We start from the raw sequence: 19,594 nt of genomic DNA, 5'->3' as shown, positions 1-19,594 counted from the left end.
CTCTACATGTTTGATTTTTTTTACAAATTAAAATTTCTGTTATTAGAAAAATGATGAGAGAGGCATGTCATAGACTCCATGTGCCAAGTAAATATACAGTAGTAAAGGTATCATAGTGAAAAACACTAATTGAATGTATTTTGTTTATAGCGTAGAAAGATTCCACTACGTCTGCAGTAGTAAAATGTGCTTATTTTTCACTTCTTTTTTTACTTCTCCCTCTCTCCCCATCCCTTCCACCACACCATGTGCGAAGCAGCCAACTCCAAACCCCAGTTCATTTTGAAAGGAGACTGGAAAACAAACCAAAGGCAAAGAAAACACTTCACGCTCTTTTATTTCTCTTTTCTGTTACTTCTGAGGAGTCACGGCTTCCAGCGGCACGGCTCGGGAGTCACTTCAGATGTCTAGACTCAAAATAAACGAAACTCTGGTGGTAAAAACTAAAGGTGCTTGTGGGCTGGCATGAAGGCTCGATCTGAAAAGTTTATTTACACAGTCTGACAAAAAGGGGATCGAGGCTAGAGGCTTATTAGCATGAATTACTAAGCAAGACTTGACAGCTCGTCCAGGAACATCTAAAGCTGCCTGATTAACAAAAGATCACCGGTGCACTGTATGACATGTTACACGCTGGATTAAGCAATATACAATCATGTGCTTGTGTGTTAACAAATCATCAAAAAAGAGAAAAAAATGTCTGGAATGATGTTTTTGTGCTGAAAAGGCAGCTATTCTCAAGCGCGCGGAGGTTTGTTTCTTGGCTGTGATCACTCTAATGACCCAGAGTTTCTCGGTGACCTTTACCCTCTGTGGTCGTCTCACAGGCTGCTGTTTGAGGTCTGTTCCCCCTCCATCAGACTCCATCAGTGGGCTAATAAACCATAGTCCTGCACCCTTTGTCATCTCCGCACACAAACCCACACACATCCGCTTAACATGCACATGGTTCCACCCCCACAACCATCTGTCTCAAAACTCCAAACAATGTAAGAACTCTTGGATCTGATTTCTTCTTCTATGAAGAAAGGTTTGACAGTTTGAGCGCAAGCAGGGGGAACAGCTAACCTGCCTCGTAAAAGCATCGCTCATCTGAGGTTTTAGTATCTTTGTCAAGGTGGATTAAAATATAAGCAATCTCATTAAATTCACATCTTTCTAGTAAAGACCAAAGCTTCTTTTATTATTTCCGCCAACAAAAATTAAAAAATTAACATGTAATTCCACAAGAATATACAGACACAAACGTAAAACATCAGTGCCGTCAACACCCTAAATAAACATCTCTACCCCACATGAGTAATGACAAAGAGAAACTAAATCAAATCAAGGAACTCCTCTATTTGATCCATATGTTACTTTCAATCGTAAGCCCTATCAGTGTTCCCATCTTAAGAGGAAAATTCCCGACTAAACTCTGAATCCCCTCTTTGAGAAACCACAGGTTATGCCATCATTCCCCTCATGTGCTGTCAGGCTTAGTGAAAGAGCTACTGAAAATTAGCCCCGCTTTGTCCCAGTAACGCACTATGAGGCGTCTGCCAGCAGCAACTTGGGCTTAAGATTAAAGTCGTTCTCCCTAAATTCTGCTAATCAAATGTCACATCAGCACAAGTTTGAAACTTGTATCCGTTTTAAATCTACTGCATGTAATTAGGCGTTGAAATAAGATCAATTTGCCGCGTGCTACAGTATAAGCAAGTTTATGATTTAAGCTAAATGTGAACTCGTTGATGGAATCTCGATTTCAAAGTCGGAGGAAATTAATGTCTGACTTTATATATTTGAATTATGGGAAGCATGGTTATGTTTTGGCTGGATTTCTGTAATCTTTCTGTAATTCTGTCTACTTTTTATTCATTTTTTTGAATCTTTGCCATCGAGACTCAAAACATGTGTTTTGCATATGTTAAAGGAAAATATTTCAGTGTCTAAACATGACTGCATAAAAGCGGATGTATCAATCTAGTACTGCATTAACGGTCTCAAGTTCTGGGAAACTTAGAGCTCGTTCTGGGAGAGTGTTACTCGTGTAATGGTTTGTAGGGACAATTTACAGATGTCACCAAATGGTGTCACATGCATGCAAATATCAAGTTACTGTTTTGAAAAGAGGACAGCTATGCGGATACAGTCACAGAATTTCTGTGAGTGATTGTGTCTGTTCAAAACAGGAAGTCTGTAGGTTGCAGCTTCTGAACTGACCAAGCAACATGAGTGAGTGATGGAAGTCATTTGCCACAGGAAACCAAAGACAAACAATGAAACTAGAAGTGTCTAGCTACATTTTATTATCATAAATATTCACTCACACAATCTAAATCATTGAATTCAGGTGTTCCAATCACTTCTTTGGCCACAGTGTATAAAGTCAAGCACCTAGGCATGCAGACTGCTTCTATAAACATTTGTGAATGAATGAGCTCAGTGAATTCCAGCGTGGTACCGTGATAGGATGCCACCTGTGCAAGTCCAGTTGTGAAATTTCCTCATAACTAAATATTCCACAGTCAACTGTTAGTGGTATTATAACAAAGTGGAAGTGATTGTGAACGCCGGCCACATGGTGGTAGGCCACATAAAATCAAAGACAGTGTTCAGCGGACGCTGAGCCACATAATGGTCAGAAGTCACCATCCTTCTGCAGATTTGGTCGCTACAGACCTCCCAACTTCATCTGGCCTTCAGATTAGCTCAAGAACAGTGCACAGAGAGCTTTATGGCCATGCAGCTGCATCCAAACCAAGCACAATGTAAAGCGTTGAATGCAGTGATGTAAAGCACAACATCACGGGACTCTAGAGTAGGGAAGATGTGCTTGCTGGAGCGATGAGTCACGCTTCTTTGTCTGGCAATCCAATGGATGGGTCTGGGTTTGAAGGTTGCCAGAGAACAGTACTTTTCTGACTGCACTGTCTGAAGTTTGAAGTTTGGTGAAGAGGAGATTATGGTGTGGGGTTATTTTTCAAGATTTGGGCTCAGCCCCTTAGTTCCAGTGAAAGGAACTCTTAATGCTTCAGATAATCCAGACATTTTGGACAACTTCATGTTCCAACTTTGTGAGAACGGTTTGGGAATGTCCCCGAAGGTACATAAAGACATGAATGAGTGAGTTTTGTGTGGACGAACTTGACTGGCCTGCACAGAGTCCTGACCTCAACCCAATAGAACCCAATAGAGCAGAGACTGCGAGCCAGACCTTCTCGTCCAACATCAGTATCTGACCCCACAAATGCACTTCTATAACAGTCAAAAATTCCCATAAACCTTGTGAAAAGCCTTCGTAGAAGAGTTGAAGCTGTTCGAGATGGTCTTCTGCATACCCTGGTTGTAGCAGGCGTTTATCTGAATGACTGTTGCCTTCCCATTAGGCAGTCTGACCATTCCCCTCCGAGCTCTAGCATCATCAAGGCATTCTCATCCACAGAACTGCCTCTCACTCGATATTTAGTTTTTCGCATCAATCTCTATAAACTCTAGAGATGGTTGTTAGAGAAACTCCCAGCAGTTCAGGAATTTCTGAAACACTCAGACCAGCCCATCTGCCATCAACAACCACGAGAGTCACATAAATTGGAGTTTTCCCCATTCCAATGCTTGGTTTGAACTTCAGCAGGTCACCTTGCCTACATGCATTGGGTGGCTGGGCCTTTTAGCTCTATTTATCTAGCTATCTAGATAGATCGAGAGATAGATAAAGAGAGATATTTTTTCTTTAAATCAGCCTAATATAAATGCAGTTCATGTCTTCTATGGTTTTTGTAGAAGCAGTGGGACTGCATCTCCATATCACTGCTGTTGCTTCAAAGCCTGACATTTCATTTCCAAATGCAGAGTGGCTCTTTGGGTGGTTTTCATCTCACATGCAGAGCAGGTCAGACACCTTCTGCGTCATCTCCTGCTAATCCAGATGGACAGGATTTAGGGAGTTATGTCTCCCGGAAGAAAAGACAGCAGCAAGAGTCACTTTGGTACATTATATTATGCTTGAGATAAAGTGGGGAAGTTTTACAGGGAGATACTGTGGCAGTAAGAACAGCAGGTTCCATTTCTTTCTTCAGGCAGGTTCTGCACACATGTATCATCTACCATATCACACACAGGCTCCCAAGGCTAAGTGTTTCTGGCAGCCTTTATTGTATCAATAGGAAGTGTTCTGTATAGGATAATACACACAGGGTACACCGTGATGAAAGATGGCACCCAGCAAGGGATTAGAGATGTGTAAAGGAATGACATAAGAAGAAAGAAAGCTACAGAGGGGCAAACAGTCTTTCTTTTGTTGCCTCCGCCTCTCTTTTGTTCTTTCCTCAGGCAACAAACTGTTGCTCAAGTCCACTCGGGCAGGCAGGAATGAAGTGAGAGCGCTAGGTTGAGGAGAAACGGGGAGGGGGCCTGATATGGCACGCTAGGCAGTATATCCTCCTAAACAGATCCACTCTCTAGCCTCATCCCACTCCCCCCCCAAACCCACCATCTGCCTCACCGCACTCATCTGTTTTCCACTCTGCCTTATCAGGACCAGATGGATCCGACTGTCTTTGGTTGCATCCCGGCTTCGCAACCACCTTTCTCCTCCCTTTCTCCCCCTGGCTTCACTCGTTTATGACACCCCACAGATTTTGTCACTCTGTGGTTTCTGGCAGGGAGAGAGGAATACCAAGCCAGAGTCTCCATTTCATCAGGCAAAGAATTGAGCGAAAGCATGAGGAGGCGGCTCTGGGAACACAAACAGGCCTTTCTTTGCCTGCTAGAGCTGGTTTTCCTTTATTTTCCATATCTTGTTTGTTTGCTAGGCTCCTATATTCACTTGGCCAATGCTGGTGTAATGTTTATTGATGTTGACATCTCAGGTTTTTTTAAGGTATTTATGAGAACGGCTGAAAGGATTAAGTTCTGATCGATACCGTTAAAGTAGTACAGGATAAACAAATTTTCCATAAAATTCAACGCTTACTTTCTGAGAGATGAAATTCCATCTACTGACATCTAATCACAATGGGAAAAACTTTTAAACTCTCCACACAGACACTGTTGGTCGGTCGATATCAAATACTGGCACATTGTCAAGCCTTCTGAGCAATTTTGTTCACCAGTATAGCTGCACATGGGTTCAAACTCACTCAAAGACAATGAATAATGCTGTCACATATTCCTCTCATTCCTACTCCCTCTACCCTTGCCCTACCTCCTTCTCTCCTCTTTGCCTCCCCCACTTCTCTTACCCAACCTTTCTGGAAGTGCCAGAGACTCAAGAACGAACGCTAGGCAGCGAGATATTAATAAAAATATGACTGAGTGCAATGGGATATGACAGTAGCGGCAGGGGTTGTTACAGGGAGTCTTGTGGTTTGGGGGGGGTTCAGCAGAGGCTTTAAGTCAAACGGTCTCTTTAATGTGGTATGACTTTGCCCACTTGAGAGGCTGGTGTGAAGTTACAAGATTGGACCCAACTGGGAAGGGGTGATGAAGGGTCCAACTGCTGGGACAGGCGTCGTGAGGGAGAGCACACTGGTACCAGAATCCCCAGCAGAGGCGGACCCTTTACTGAGGAGCTACATAGATCAGTGGCTCCTAAAGTGAGGTCATGAAGCTACGTTAACCGATCCCTACTACGCCGTTTCGTTTCATATACAGTTTATTCACTTTTTTGACCAAAGCAGAGTTTGATAACAAAAAAAAAAAAAAAAAACTGCATTTATATTGTGTGCTGAAAAACACAAACCAGAACAAACTACAAAAACCACACTTCCAAAGAACTGGGACACCGTGTAAAATGTCAGACTTTGTTTTTCACTGTGACTTCGGGTTTTGACAATTATAAAAACAAGAGTTAATATTTATTCATTTGTTTCATTTCCTAATTTCCACAGTCTCTTTCTGTAAACAGGGTTTTAAAACATCAGAAAAAATTCAGTTTCATGTTAAAAATCATGAAAAAGCGAAACAGTTTCCAAAAATGTCTCACAGCATAAATGTGAAACAGTTTTGACATATTTTCAATAGCACAGCTAGTTAGTACCACAGTTAAATTATTCTTTATTGGAAAAAGTACTTGGAAAAACAGTAAGCGGCACTAGATAAGTACATTCAAAACAGAAAGGTGTACTTAAGAACCAAGGAAGCTGTGAATAGCTGTGATAGAAGAGTTAAAAAAGCGGTCACGCAGCAGCAAAGCAAGAAGAAACAGAAAATGAAAACAAATCCTTGACATTCCTGTGACATCTGTTTATTACACATACAAGTGTTTCATTAGAATGCAATATTACAGTATTGCTGCACACTGCCAAAAATATTTGTGCATGGTTCCCTGAGTGCATTGCCCAATGTGACACTAAGACTCCTCCCAGAATCAAACTGGGAAGTATCCTTCACAACACCAGCACATCAAGAACAGAGACCAACAACGAATCAGGACTGGACTGTCATGGCTGGGTCTGTGACCCAGCATTTTGAGTTCATTATATAGTGTGTATTTCTGTTTAGTATGGGGAAATGTTAAGTTGTTTTTGCGTTATCAGTTAGAACTTGAGTCTTTGTGTTTTGTCATTTATTGTTTGGGTTAAGCTCGTCTAGCTCTCTTACACCCCTAAGTTGTTCAGAATTAGTTCTGTTTATTGGATCTCCTCATTTCCCCTTTCCCTGGATCTTAGTCTTGTTTACACTTTGTGTTCCATGTCTCATGTTGTCAACCCATGTTGTTTGGTCTGTCTCATCATGTTTCCTGTTTTATTTTGAAAGAGTCCTCTTTTTTCATTGTATTTAGTTTCACTTCCCCTGTCCTGTCATTAGGTTCATGTGTGTCAGCTGTGCTCCCATGTGTGGCCACTTCCCTTGATCATCCCTTATGTGTATTTAGTCTCTGTGTTTCATTCAGTCTGTGTCGCGTCGTCTGTGTAACCTTCCCAGTTATGTCTTGTCATAGTCGTCACAGTTCTCACAGTCATAGAATTAGTTCTTGAAGTTTCATAGCTTTATCACAGTTTCATAGGTTTTTCTTAGTCTGTTTTCCAGTTTAGTTGTCTTGCCTGCACTCGTCTTAGCTTTTGTTTTTGCCTTCTGTCATCAGCCATAATAAAGGTTCGCCTTTTGTTAAGTCATGTCACATCTCCTTGCCCATGTCTGCTCTTGGGCCCTGCTGTAACTAACACACCATAGACTGTGATTTTACATATCAAATGTAAATTAACGTAAAATCACTATAAATGTAATAAAACATAATTTTCTTGTTTTTTAAATGTATTATTGTTAAAATACATTCACAAATGTATCATAATTTCACAAATATTTGTCCATTATTTGAAAGATTGAACTGTTAAATTCAAATGTAATGCTATGGAAAAATATATGATTCTCATAAACTTTTTTTTACATCAAATAATAATTCTTATTATTGTTATTTAGGGCGATCGTGGCTCAAGAGTTGGTAGTTCGCCTTGTAATCAGAAGGTTGCCGGTTCGAGCCCTCGGTCGTTGTGTCCTTGGGCAAGACACTTCACCACCTACTGGTGATGGCCAGAGGGGAATTGTGGAATTGTAAAACGCGTTGAGGGTCTCAATGAGCGCGATATGAATGCAATCCTTTATTATTTAAACCAACTGTTAACTGTATATTTCTGTACATTGAAGTATTATTATTCATATTGCCGGATTCATTGACCTTGTTTATAGGTAATTTCATTGTTTAATAATATTAAAATGTTCCTAATTTAATGTATAAAAGCACGTGAAAGAGGCAAAATCCCATGTAAAATTAGGGCAACAAACTGTATTGTCATTACTGAAAATAACCGTATTTTCATGTGAAAGTTATTTTCTGTTATTTTCTGGTATTATTTTGGCGCCCCAGCTGCCGGAATATTACTGTTTTTTTAGGATTTTTTTTTTTGTACATTAACATGATCAGCCTAATTTTATTCCATACCTTAATCAAAACAGTAAATGTGGGATTATCATTTGGAAGAATAGTGCTTCTTCCCTCAAGCAGAGCACTGGAGACTTCAATCAGTGCCAAAACCAGTGCATTAAAGTTGTTCTAGCAACACATAGCTGATACTATGCATATTTCTAAATAAATCTGCCACCAGTCTGTAGTGTTAATTTGTCCTGATGCTAATAAAACGGCATTGAAAAGAACTGAGATTCCGCCCAAAAGAAAAGCATGAAATATTGTATTTTGACACTTTATAACTTCATATTCCTTTAAAATGAAAAAACAATGATTAGCCACTTTAATAGATAACCCATGAAATGCATTGCTATCTCTGTATTACCACAAGTTCCACTTTTACAAAGCTTCACTTTCGGTGTTTGTTGAAAAAGATCATGGATGCTGAAAAGATATATTTCAACTTTATGTTTACGTTCATAGAGGAGTGTGGTGGTAGAATAGATTCCACTACATTTAAAATGTTTATAGAAGTGTTTACGTTGACATACTGTACATGAACTAAAGCAATTTCAGTAATAAAGTTTAATGTGACATCAAACAACAACAAAAAACAAACAGAAGCTGTTTTAATAGTTCACTTAAGGGCGGAGCTGCTGTGCTGGAGCCACTTAGAGTTCACAGGTGTACCTAATAAAGTGGCCAATGAGCTTGACCTCACTGAAACCCCATCTGAAATATGAAGCCTCCCATAACCCACTACTTTTTACAATAAAGCCCCTGCTGGATCCAGCCTCAACCACAAACCCAAACACTCAAATACCAGCCTGCCCTGTCATTCTTTTGTATCCTACACACACACACACACACGCGCACACATAAACACCATGGTCGTTACACATGCGTACAGCAAACATACAAACACGGGCATACACATATACAGTATTCATCTACCTATCCATTCATCAAACGACAGCAGCTTCTGTCTGCAAAAACAAAAACCGGCTAAGTGTTGCCAAACACTGACTGCCAACAGCAGCAGTGTTCACCAACCCGACCTACAGCATGTGTGCACTGCAAGAGTGTGGCCTCTCTGTTACTCTAGCTAAAGATGGGAGGTGAAAGGTGACCAGAAAACGAAAGAAAGGGGAAGAGGCGCTGAGCCCTGTGGTTTTGGTGGGTTAAAGAGCACAGCATGCTCACATATTAAAAGCCATCTGACACGTAGCTAACTAGAGTAGCGACTCTGTTTGCAAAAGACACCGCAGAGAGAAAGCGAGTGAGAAAAGCAAACAGTCCCCTGACTTTTCTTCTACTTTCTCCCCCTTTGTTTTATCCAGATCCAACAGTGACGTGAGAAGTAAACGCTGACGTTAAATGGTTTCTTTCTTACTTTATCGCCACTTAATCTGCCACTGTTAATCCTTCCTTGAACGTGTCATGTAAGACATGAGGTGTGGTGGTGAAATTTGGTGGGTGGGGGCACTTTAATGTTTTTATTTGCTCTCAGTTGTTTTCTTTTCTTCATCAGCATCATGTTGTGTAATGCACAGCTTTCCAGTAAAGGCTCAGATAAAACAAATCGCTCCGTGTGGACAAGTCAACACTGTTTGTAGTTGTTTGTCTGTTTCTGATACAAAGTGAAATTTCCCAGTTTTTCAGTGCTATTTAGTGTGTTCCCGTCACTGTACTCACTTTAACTTTTACAGTTTTATTGCTCCTTTTAATACACAGAGCATTTTATTTGCTGCTTACACAAATATCCCTGTTCCCAAGCATCTACTGCTCAGTGCCGACAACTTGCAGATCAGCATGCTCAGAAACCGCACGCTGTTAATAAAGTCAGACAACGTCCGAGAGCCACATGGAAAAATCTACAGAATCGCAGAGCTACGAGATGCATAGCTGCAATCTGTCCGTACAACCGCATGAATTTGAGCAGCAGAATAAATTATGGTGCAGTAAAAGAATGGAGTGCTTCAAAAATCCATTACAGAACTAGACTTCATGTTGAAATATTTGCACACAGTGTGTGGTATGAAGGACTACGTTGCTCTGTTTGTTTCTTTTGCTTTAAGTTTTTAATAAACCTTGAATGTGCGAGTGTGCGCGTTCATGTCTGACATCACTTTAAACAGAAAGGTAACCGCTTATAGCATTTATACTATTACAGATGTATGTCTGCTTTTACTGTAATGTGCGTAAGGAAGATTTCACCTCAAAATAGAGCACAGCCTGGGTGGGCTAACACACTCAGTGCTGGATTAGGAAGTGGTAGGCCACATCATTTTACTACTGACACATCTCTACGTGGCCCTGTGGGAGCTGTGAAGGTCCCCACAGTCAATCGTTCCACCTCCCCACCTCCTTCCATCTCCAATTCTCCCTCCTAAAATGTATTATTTTCATTTGCAATTAACATCACAAGCATAAATTAGTTTCATTTCCAACAAAAACAGCACAGTCTCAGTTCAGGCAATACATGAAGTCAAGTACAACTGCAATGACAGCAGGTCAGCTGATGTCATTTTCAGCCCTCATCAGCTGAAATCCATACAACTGCCAAATTTCACACAGAGTACACTAAACTGCTTTATCCTTCCTAGGACTGCTGCACATCTGCAAGCCACTTTGCAACCCACATTCATGCTTTGCCTGACTCATGGCCAGAACAAAAGCTGGACGTGCCACCGTCAAGAGGTTCATTAAGTCCCATATCGAAGCCGTGAAATGAGTGTTCTCACCACCACCATCTTGGGTTTTTTTAAACAAATGTAACGAGGTCTGACTATCAAGCCCTTTTGCTAATGATTTGTCAATTAAAAGCCAGAGAGTACATCCTGGAAAATCCCACTTTCTGACGCTTACAATAACCCTCTAGTGGTAGTGTAAATATATATTTAGTTTAATCTCACAACATTCCAACCATTATTGCGTAAAGAAGTAAAAGCTGTAAATTACTCGATGGACATAAAGTTGAATTCATAAATGTATTAAAAAAAACTCAAAACAAAGAAACTCAAAAGAAAGACATAAGAGGACCTCTTTTGTTTAACATGACTTTTCTGGGTTAGAATACTTGGAAATAACCATCCAGACATTTAAGACAGAAGTGGCAAAACTTAACCTGCAGACGTCTGACATCAGGACTGGCATCCAATAGTTCTGGAAATAGATGTGAGACTTGGCAAGTGTATGTTTGACGTACCTGACAGTGAAAGATGTACTCTGGGGTGGCCTTCTTAAACTTGATGTTCCACACCAGAGCAACACCGTCTGGTTCGTGTGGAGCATCCTCATTATTGTTATAGGAGGCAACCAGCAACTCGGGATACTGAGAGAGAAAGGAAAGGCTTACAAGATGGGAAACATCCAGACAACGATATGAAGAAAAAAAAAAATACCAACAGAGACATGGTTCATTCTTGGCAAATCTTTTACTGTTTGGAAAAGTTTCAGGCCTAACCTGAGGGGACCAGTCGAGGCAGGTGATCACACGATGTTTTGACCAGTGCTCGTCATAGAAGAGCCTACTGAAGGACAGACTGGAGCCACTGCCCAAGTCTCTGGAAGAGGACAGTGGAGAGAAAGGTCAAAGGTTGCTTCAACTCAGCTTGGTTCCAATAGCAAAATCCTTGCCAGAGTTAATAAGCACCTGCCAACTAAAAAACTGACTTCATTCTGATGAAGTCATTTGTGATCACTGGCAAAGTAACTCCTAGTCTGGGCTTTACCAAAACGTACACACCATAGTAACTAGGGTGAAAGGGGAGCAACTTATTTTCTGCTGGCACAGCCACTATTTTAAAGCTGAGACTATTAATTGATTAAATGCCCTTTTGAACTGTACCATGTGTACTGTTTTACTAAAAGTGTAAGTTGCATTAGAACCAAGGCAAACATTCATTTTATAACGTTTACAAAAGTTTTAAAGAGAAAAAGAAACCAACATAAATGAAGATGTGTTGGACTGGCTATGAGTGGCACAATAATTTTAGGGTTGTTCGGCCATTCAAACCCATGCCATGAAGCTCCCGGTACCCAATTTCTGTGCTGATGTTAATGTTAATCTGGAAGTTTGGAGCGGGGTCACCAAGCTGATGAGTCGGCATCCTATTACATAAAAAGTGAGCTCTTTAGAACAACCAACAAATAGTCTGTATGGTTAGGTGCTTGATTTTATACACGTGTGACACTGACACTAAAAACGCCTGAATTCAGTGATTAAGAGATGGGGCTCAATACTTCTGTCCATATATCTAATATCAACTCTACAAGGGCAGCTCTCCAGTTGTAAGAAGTCTCTTATTGGAGTGGCACGGCTACAAAATTCTAACAAAAATCATAATTAAGGTTTCTTTGGTCAGTTTGGACAGTTAATGATTAATTTAACAAACCATGATCCATATCTTATTAAAACGGATACATTGAACTTTGAATGAATGAAAAACAAATAAATGAAAAAACGCATCATGATAGTGGGAGACATCACAGTAATGTCTGGAGTTAAATCCAGACTGGGAGCTTCCACAGTGGGATGTCTGCAGACTGGCTGAGATAACCTGAGCAATCCGTAGAAAAAGGTACCTGCAGACAGCTGTTAATAATTTCACAGGCTCATTTATGGAAACCTGTCAGTTTTACTTCCCACGGACCTTGATGGCTGCAGCTTCCCGTTTAGTCATCTTGGCTTGACATGCACTAAGTGGCAAGTGAGTTTCAGGTTTTAGGTAGAGACAAAAGTACATTGCTTTAAGGGTAAAGTGTGAGCTCGATTTATAACATCAAGGGGGAAAAAAACAAAACTTCATAGCAACAATTAATGTAAAAGAGTCATTTTTAAACTTAAAGCTGACTCATCACCTGGACAAACCTGGAGCGTAAATTACCACGCATTATGCCCACCAGTATGTGGATGATATCTGTATTGTCTGCAGTACTATGTGAGGCTGTATGTAATGAAAAAAGGTAGTGAAATGTAGGTTGTTACACTTTCAAAGCACGTCCTTGAGAAAAGAATAAAAAAGGAGGGCTGATGTTGAGCACTGAGCCATGGCCTGTTTTAGACTTAATCTCTATTTGACCACAGGCTTCATGTTTCTCTGTGGCTGCAGTGGTCAAAGTTGAAGTGAGTCAGTAAAAGCAGCATTCTTCTATAATAGCAGAGCAGTATACTAAAACAGCTTTGCACTTATGACTCTTACAACTTCGACCAACACCTCCATTTAGAATAGAATAGAATAGAATTCAACTTTATTGTCATTGCACATGTCACAGGTACAAGGCAACGAAATGCAGTTTGCAGCCATCCAGAAGTGCTTTAGCCATGATATAGATATATTACAAATATATATTAGCAATAATATAGATATGTGAGCATATTACAGAAATGGGTCTATTATGGTATGTTATAATGTACATGGTATGAAGTATGTTATGAATATGCTATAACTACAAGTATGTACAGGCTGTAGTGAGTACAAGCTATGTACAGGATATAAATATGAACAACTATACAGAATATGAAATTAAAAAAACTATACAAAAATATGAGCTATACAGAAATGTGAACTATGCAGTTTATAAAGAGTTGTAGATTTAAAAATTATCGTATTGTACAGAATGATTATTTACACAGAGCTATACAGTAGTGCAGTTAAGATAAGTGAGATATAATTCCTACAGAGGCTATATAAAGTGCTGGTGGTTGTGAGTGGTGGTTCAGTCCATGTTATTATTGTGTGTTTGAGGGTACAGTTGTCCATTGTGGGTGTGTGTATGTTCAGTCCATGTGTTAACGTGGGTCAGATGTCAGGGGGCAGAGTTCAGGAGTCTGACAGCTGTGGGGAAGAAGCTGTTCCGGTACCTGGTGGTCTTAGTCCGGAGGCTCCTGTAGCGCCTCCCAGAGGGCAGGAGGATGAAGAGTCCATGTGATGGGTGACTGGGGTCTTTGATGATTTTCCCAGCCCTTTTCAGACACCGCTTCCTGTAGATGTCCTTTATGGCAGGAAGTGGTGCTCCGGCGATGCGCTGGGCAGTTTTCACGACCCTCTGCAAAGCCTTCTGGTCCGAGGCAGAGCAGTTCCCGTACCAGACTGTTATACAGTTGGTCAGGATGCTCTCGATGGTGCAGCGATAGAAGTTCACCAGGATGTCTGAGGACAGGTGGTTCTTCCTCAGAGTCCTCAAGAAGAAGAGGCGCTGGTGAGCCTTCTTGACCAGCTTGGAGCAGTTGGTCGTCCAGACGAGATCCTCGGAGATGTGAACTCCCAGGAACTTGAAGCTGCTCACACGCTCCACAGCCGTCCCCTTAATGTGGATGGGTGGATGTGGGTCAGCATTCCTCCTGTAGTCCACGATGAGCTCTTTGGTCTTCTCGGTGTTAAGCAGCAGGTTGTTTGTGTCGCACCACTCAGCCAGACGATCCACCTCCTCCCTGTAGGCGGCCTCATCGTTGTCACTGACGAGGCCAATCACCGTGGTGTCATCTGCAAACTTAATGATGGTGTTAGAACCATCAGCAGGTCTGCAGTCGTGGGTGAAGAGGGAGTAGAGGAAAGGGCTCATCACACAGCCTTGTGGTACACCGGTGTTCATCGTGATTGTAGATGAGCAGCGGTTATCCAGCCGGACATGTTGGGGGCGGTTGGTCAGGAAGTCCAGTAACCATTTGCAGATGAGGGAACTGATACCCAGGTCTGTCAGTTTTCTGATGAGTTGTGAGGGGTGGATTGTATTGAATGCTGAACTGAAGTCTATAAACAGCATTCTGGCGTAGGTGTTGTTGTTGTCCAGGTGTGAGAGGACAGAGTGCATTGCGATGGAGACTGCATCCTCTGCACTCCTGTTCTGGCGGTATGCGAATTGGTGGGGGTCCAGGGTGGGGGGGAGACAGGATTTGAAGTGTGCTAGGACCAGCTGCTCTAAGCACTTTGTGATGATGGACGTGAGTGCTACTGGGCGGTAGTCATTGAGGCAAGATGGGTTGGAGTTTTTGGGTATCGGGACGATGGAGGTGGATTTGAAGCAGGCCGATACCACAGCGTGGGCCAAGGACAGGTTGAATATGTCTGTCAGGACTCCTGCAAGCTCCTCAGAACACGCTCTGAGAACACGCCCGGGGACGCCATCAGGACCTGGAGCCTTGTGGACATTGATCCTGCTCAGCACCGCTCCGACATCGGTGGGGGAGAGAGTCAGAGGTTGGTGGTCTGGCGTCATGTCTGCTTTGGTTGTAATTGTTGGGTTCCCTCGCTCAAAACGAGCATAAAAGTTGTTGAGCTCGTTGAGGAAGGAGACATCAGAGGATGCGGGGGAGGAGGGTTTGGTGGTCCTGTAGTCTGTAATGGTCTGGAGTCCTTGCCAAATGACCATTTAGAGGCAACCCTTCGGATGGCTCTTTAAGCTGAGATTTTTGTCAGTTATTAGGAGCTTTTTTTAAACCCACTGAGAGTGTGACATCACTATGAAGACAAGTATTTGGAAGAACAAAAGCCACAATGTCACTGAAACTGCAGTGACTCAGTGGGCATGCACCAGGCTTGTTTAAAGGCATGAACAAAAGCTGGGAGGTTTAGTAAAATGGAAATAAAAACTGAATTGTAAATAAATCCTGACCCAATGCTCTGTCCAACCTCATGCTCCCATTTGCCTCCTTCCTGCTCACCCCTCTTTGTCGTCAAGGTCTCGGCCACTGTAATCGAAGAAGATGTCGCTGTCTTCAGCCAGAGCTCGCTCCATCACTCGGATGCTGCAGTCGAAAAAACTCTGAAACTCAGAGGAGTGCAGGATTTGTTGCCTCTCCTCCTCGGTCAGCTCCCGCAGCACTGGAAATGAGCCTGTTGGAAGAAGTATCAACATAAACATATAAACACACAGAGACATGTGAGACTTGTAGGCCACACTTCGCACACAATGTTGTTGTAATAGAAAATAACGGCAAGGTTTGAAAGCAATTTTGTTGCGTTCCTAAAATGTTAGGAGAGGGGGGAGGAAACATTTTAGGATATGTTTCACAGACAGCATTTTGGGCACTGGTAGGACTGATTTCCTACTCAAATCCTATGAAGTTGAATACTGACAGTGCTCAAAGTCTTCACCGCAAAAAAAATCCTCAGAGCACAGTTCCCCCCCCTTTCCCCCCCACCTCCCCACTGTGCCCACAGTGCTCCCAGTTGAACATCAATCAGCTTTTGCAACATTGCTGTGCTACACGATACTGCATGTCTCACACAACCAAGCAAAATCAAGAAGGAATTGGAGTTATAATGCCAACACTGCAAATAATAGGCCAGTAAGGGGCAACCTTTGGAGCTGCCCAATCAAGCTATTGTGGAAGTGACAAAAGCTGGACTTTTACTTGAAACATCTCACATGAGGCGAGCATCAAAAAAACAAAATGTTAAAATGTCCAACCCTCTCATTCTACTTTTAAACATCCTAGGAACCAGAAGTAAGCCTGCAGCCTGAGAGCAAAGTGCTCTATTGGGTTGATCCAATCAGTTGCGATCAAATCCAAATCAGTTATGACCGAACTTTGAATAAAAATACATTTTTTTTAACCTAGCAGAAACAAGTTGTGAAGAAAGCACTCTGAAACTACAGTCATCGATGCTTTCAGTGCAAAAAAAAGAAAAACTGCCCATGGAGACAGGCTGTTAATCTGCTGTTTCTTATGCAAATAAGAAAAAGATGACAAGAGAAATAGTCTCCAGTGAATTAATGACTAAAGACAGTGAAAGGATAATGGTTGTACACTAAGACAGGGGTACAGGGCTGATTGCTTGACCTCTACAGAGAGAGCATCCAGTGGTTCTGGAAAGGCTTACTGCACATCAATACAAAGTTCCTCTGAATGGTCTCTTTCAGGATGAAGTCGTCACTGAGTGAGCAAAAATGATTATAGCAGAGATGTCAAACTCATTTTACATCATAGGGCAGATCAGCCCATTTTTATTAAGTGGGTCGTACCAGTGAAACTCCCCTTTCTGTGATTCTAAAGAAGTTTAATTACACATTTGATCCTTAGGATGTCTTAATAGACTGTAAAAAACAACCCTGTAACTATAAAACAGAAAGTTTTTGTTGCTGGTTTTTCACTGTTATTTGATGTTTTTTTTTTACTGCCTATAATCACTTTAGTGTAGCATGAAAAGTCATGTAGATGGTCTTTTTCAGTAAAGATAGAGCTGTAAAACATATTAAAATACAGGTAAAAGTCCATAAATTTACAGCTTTCTTCACAAGTTCCAAAGCTGTCCACTGGGGGCTGACTCTGGCCCCCATGCCTTATGTTTGAACCCTTGATTTATAGGTCTATGCTATGGCCAGTCCCACCTGTCAAACCAATGGAAGACTTGTAGAATCAATGTCAAGGTGCACTGAAGCTGTTGTGGCAGCATGTAGTGACCCCACACCTTAACCATTTTTCCTTTAATTATTCCCCCCTCTTACGCACTATATGAATTAACAGCTAGTGTATCCAACTATATCCACACAAACACTGTACTCTGCTTCTACTACTACTTGCAAAAGAATCAACATGTGGCTATGACATTAGACAAGATTAGCATTCTCTTCATCTCTATCAAAACCAGAATTGCATGCAGGACGTAATAAACTACAAACAGTTCCTAATGCATCATTCCTAGTAAAAAACACACAAAAAAACGTAGAGCAAGAACTTCATAAACAACAGAATAACAAAGCCCTGTGAGCGACCCGCCTCCCTTTGAACGTAATGGCTGCACAGCACGGCGTCCACTTTTTGAAGTCACTGTCCCCAAGCACACACGCGATTTTCCTCACACTAACACACACACACAAACACACACACCGACCTTTACCCTGCCTCTTGACTTTGATCCCTCTCCATCTCTTTGTATTTCTTACGAGTTGTCAGAAAAGACCCAGTGAATCGAGTGGCAGAGATCAAAGGCCAGACCTTGTAATAGGCCAGGATGGAGAGGAGACGGATGACTGTGTGTTTACGACTGCGTGGGTGCATCTGCCTATCTGTGTGTGTTTGACTCACACTTGCTACAGTCACGCATATTCAGAATATGAATATGTCCATCATGGCTTGTGTTTGAACCAGGTCTTTTTTCTAGGACTTCCACACACGGGCACATGCATACACATACACACACTTCTCCATTCCTCTTCACTTTGAAGACGAACGGGGTCAAGTGACAGGTTTTTAATCAGTGCTGACCCCAAGATGCCATGGTCCTGATATGCTGAAACCTGCCCCCACCCTCCTATCTGATCCACCCACTGACCTGAGAAGGGTGTCACACACATGAGAAAAAGAATGGGAAGTTTATTTTGGGGTTTCATTAAATGAATGGGTTTTTTTTTTTGTTGCTAAACTCGTTTTACCTTCTTTGGCTTCCCTGTTGTCGTCCTCATCCTGTTGCTCCGACTCTGGCCCCGGCTTCGTTTCCATCAACTCTTCATCTTCTTCTTCTTCCTCTACTGAGGGAGAGTAAAAAAAAAAAAAAGAAGAGAGAGAGAGAGACAGAGAGCACTCATGTTAATCAACAGCTGTTCCAATTTTCTTCGACCTCCCGCTGCGTGCTGCCTCCCCCCTCCTCCTTACCAAAATAATCATTCCCAGACATGCACTGGTACACCTGACTGACTAACATTCAGACCAAATGGGTTTCATTTACAAACACACGCACTTTGTTTTTTACAAAACACACGAATTCCAAAGCCACGCAACTTCCCTTACAGTTGCGTAGTAAGTAAAGGCCAGAAGCTCGTGTCCATCTCTACTGTCCTGCATGCACATCTGTGTGGGCAGCTTGGTTACTGTGCACCAAAATCACAAACGCACACAGACTTGGCAGGAAATGTGAGAGTTTTGTGTGCCCTCCCCTCTTTCCCTCACCTTTGACCCCATGCAAAGAGATCCTGTGATGTATGTGTGTGCATGCGTGTCTGTGTAAAAGGGGATTCCCTCTGCATTCCCTCCAATCAGTCTCTGCAATTACACTTGACTTGAAGAGAGTGTGTGTGTGTGTGTGTGTGTGTGTGTATTTGAGGTTCAAGTATGAAGGGTTACTGTCAACATAGGCACCTGCTTGTCAGCTACTGCCCCACCACCCCTCGGGCTATGTGTTGCTAACCCTCACCAACCTCTCCTCCTCTTTTCTGCTGCTCCCTCCCTCTGAAACAGATGCTGAGAGTCGGGGGGCCTCTCTGAAGACCTCTTAACACCCTGACACGGCCACCAGACACCTGTGGTCCGCTAACACACACGCTACACACACATACAATCTGTCTTTCACTCTCTCTCAAACACACACACACCCGGGCCCTCGCCCACAGTGCCAGGGGTGGTGAGGGGTTAACTGGCAGGGTCAAACTGACAACAGTTGCTCAGTCCAGTGGGAGGAAGTGACTACATCACACTCTCAGACATGTCATCTCTCTCTCTCACACTCACAGAAACACACACGCATACACATGTCAGGGTGTGTTTAACTCAGCTAGAGTATGGCCTGGGGCACTGTTAAAACCACTCGCTCGAGGGCTGCTCTTGCACCAGATGAACTGTCCATTTGTCACTGGGGCTCGCCTAAGCTTTTGATGAACTCGCTGCTACGAATACAATTGCAACTGGTGGACCACTCCACTGATTATACTGATGCTATTACAATAATGTCCTGCCTTATTCTATTCACTGTATTCCCAGAAGAT

At 42.2% G+C, this 19,594-nt stretch overlaps 1 protein-coding gene across 5 annotated transcripts in view; it reads right to left on the bottom strand.

The window, feature by feature from the left end:
• dync1i1a (dynein cytoplasmic 1 intermediate chain 1a) overlaps positions 1-19,594 on the bottom strand; it is a 63,140-nt gene that overhangs the window by 22,956 nt on the left and 20,590 nt on the right. For 4 of the 5 annotated variants that reach the window (XM_085345758.1, XM_085345759.1, XM_085345761.1 and 1 more), the window contains 4 exons: positions 18,269-18,364; positions 15,555-15,726; positions 11,355-11,454; positions 11,097-11,222 (listed from right to left, as the gene is read on the bottom strand). In XM_085345758.1, the coding sequence (XP_085201884.1) occupies positions 11,097-11,222; positions 11,355-11,454; positions 15,555-15,726; positions 18,269-18,364 (494 nt within the window). Of the gene's footprint in view, positions 1-11,096; positions 11,223-11,354; positions 11,455-15,554; positions 15,727-18,259; positions 18,365-19,594 lie in introns of all 5 variants that reach the window. The other variant, XM_085345762.1, reaches the window with a different exon arrangement.

This window comes from Diplotaxodon limnothrissa, linkage group LG22 (genome assembly GCF_057381915.1).
Source record: "Diplotaxodon limnothrissa isolate DT_005_m linkage group LG22, D_limnothrissa_male_GT1.1, whole genome shotgun sequence".
In the NCBI taxonomy this organism is placed as follows: Eukaryota; Metazoa; Chordata; class Actinopteri; order Cichliformes; family Cichlidae; genus Diplotaxodon; species Diplotaxodon limnothrissa.
This window is presented reverse-complemented; position numbering and strand designations above follow the sequence as displayed.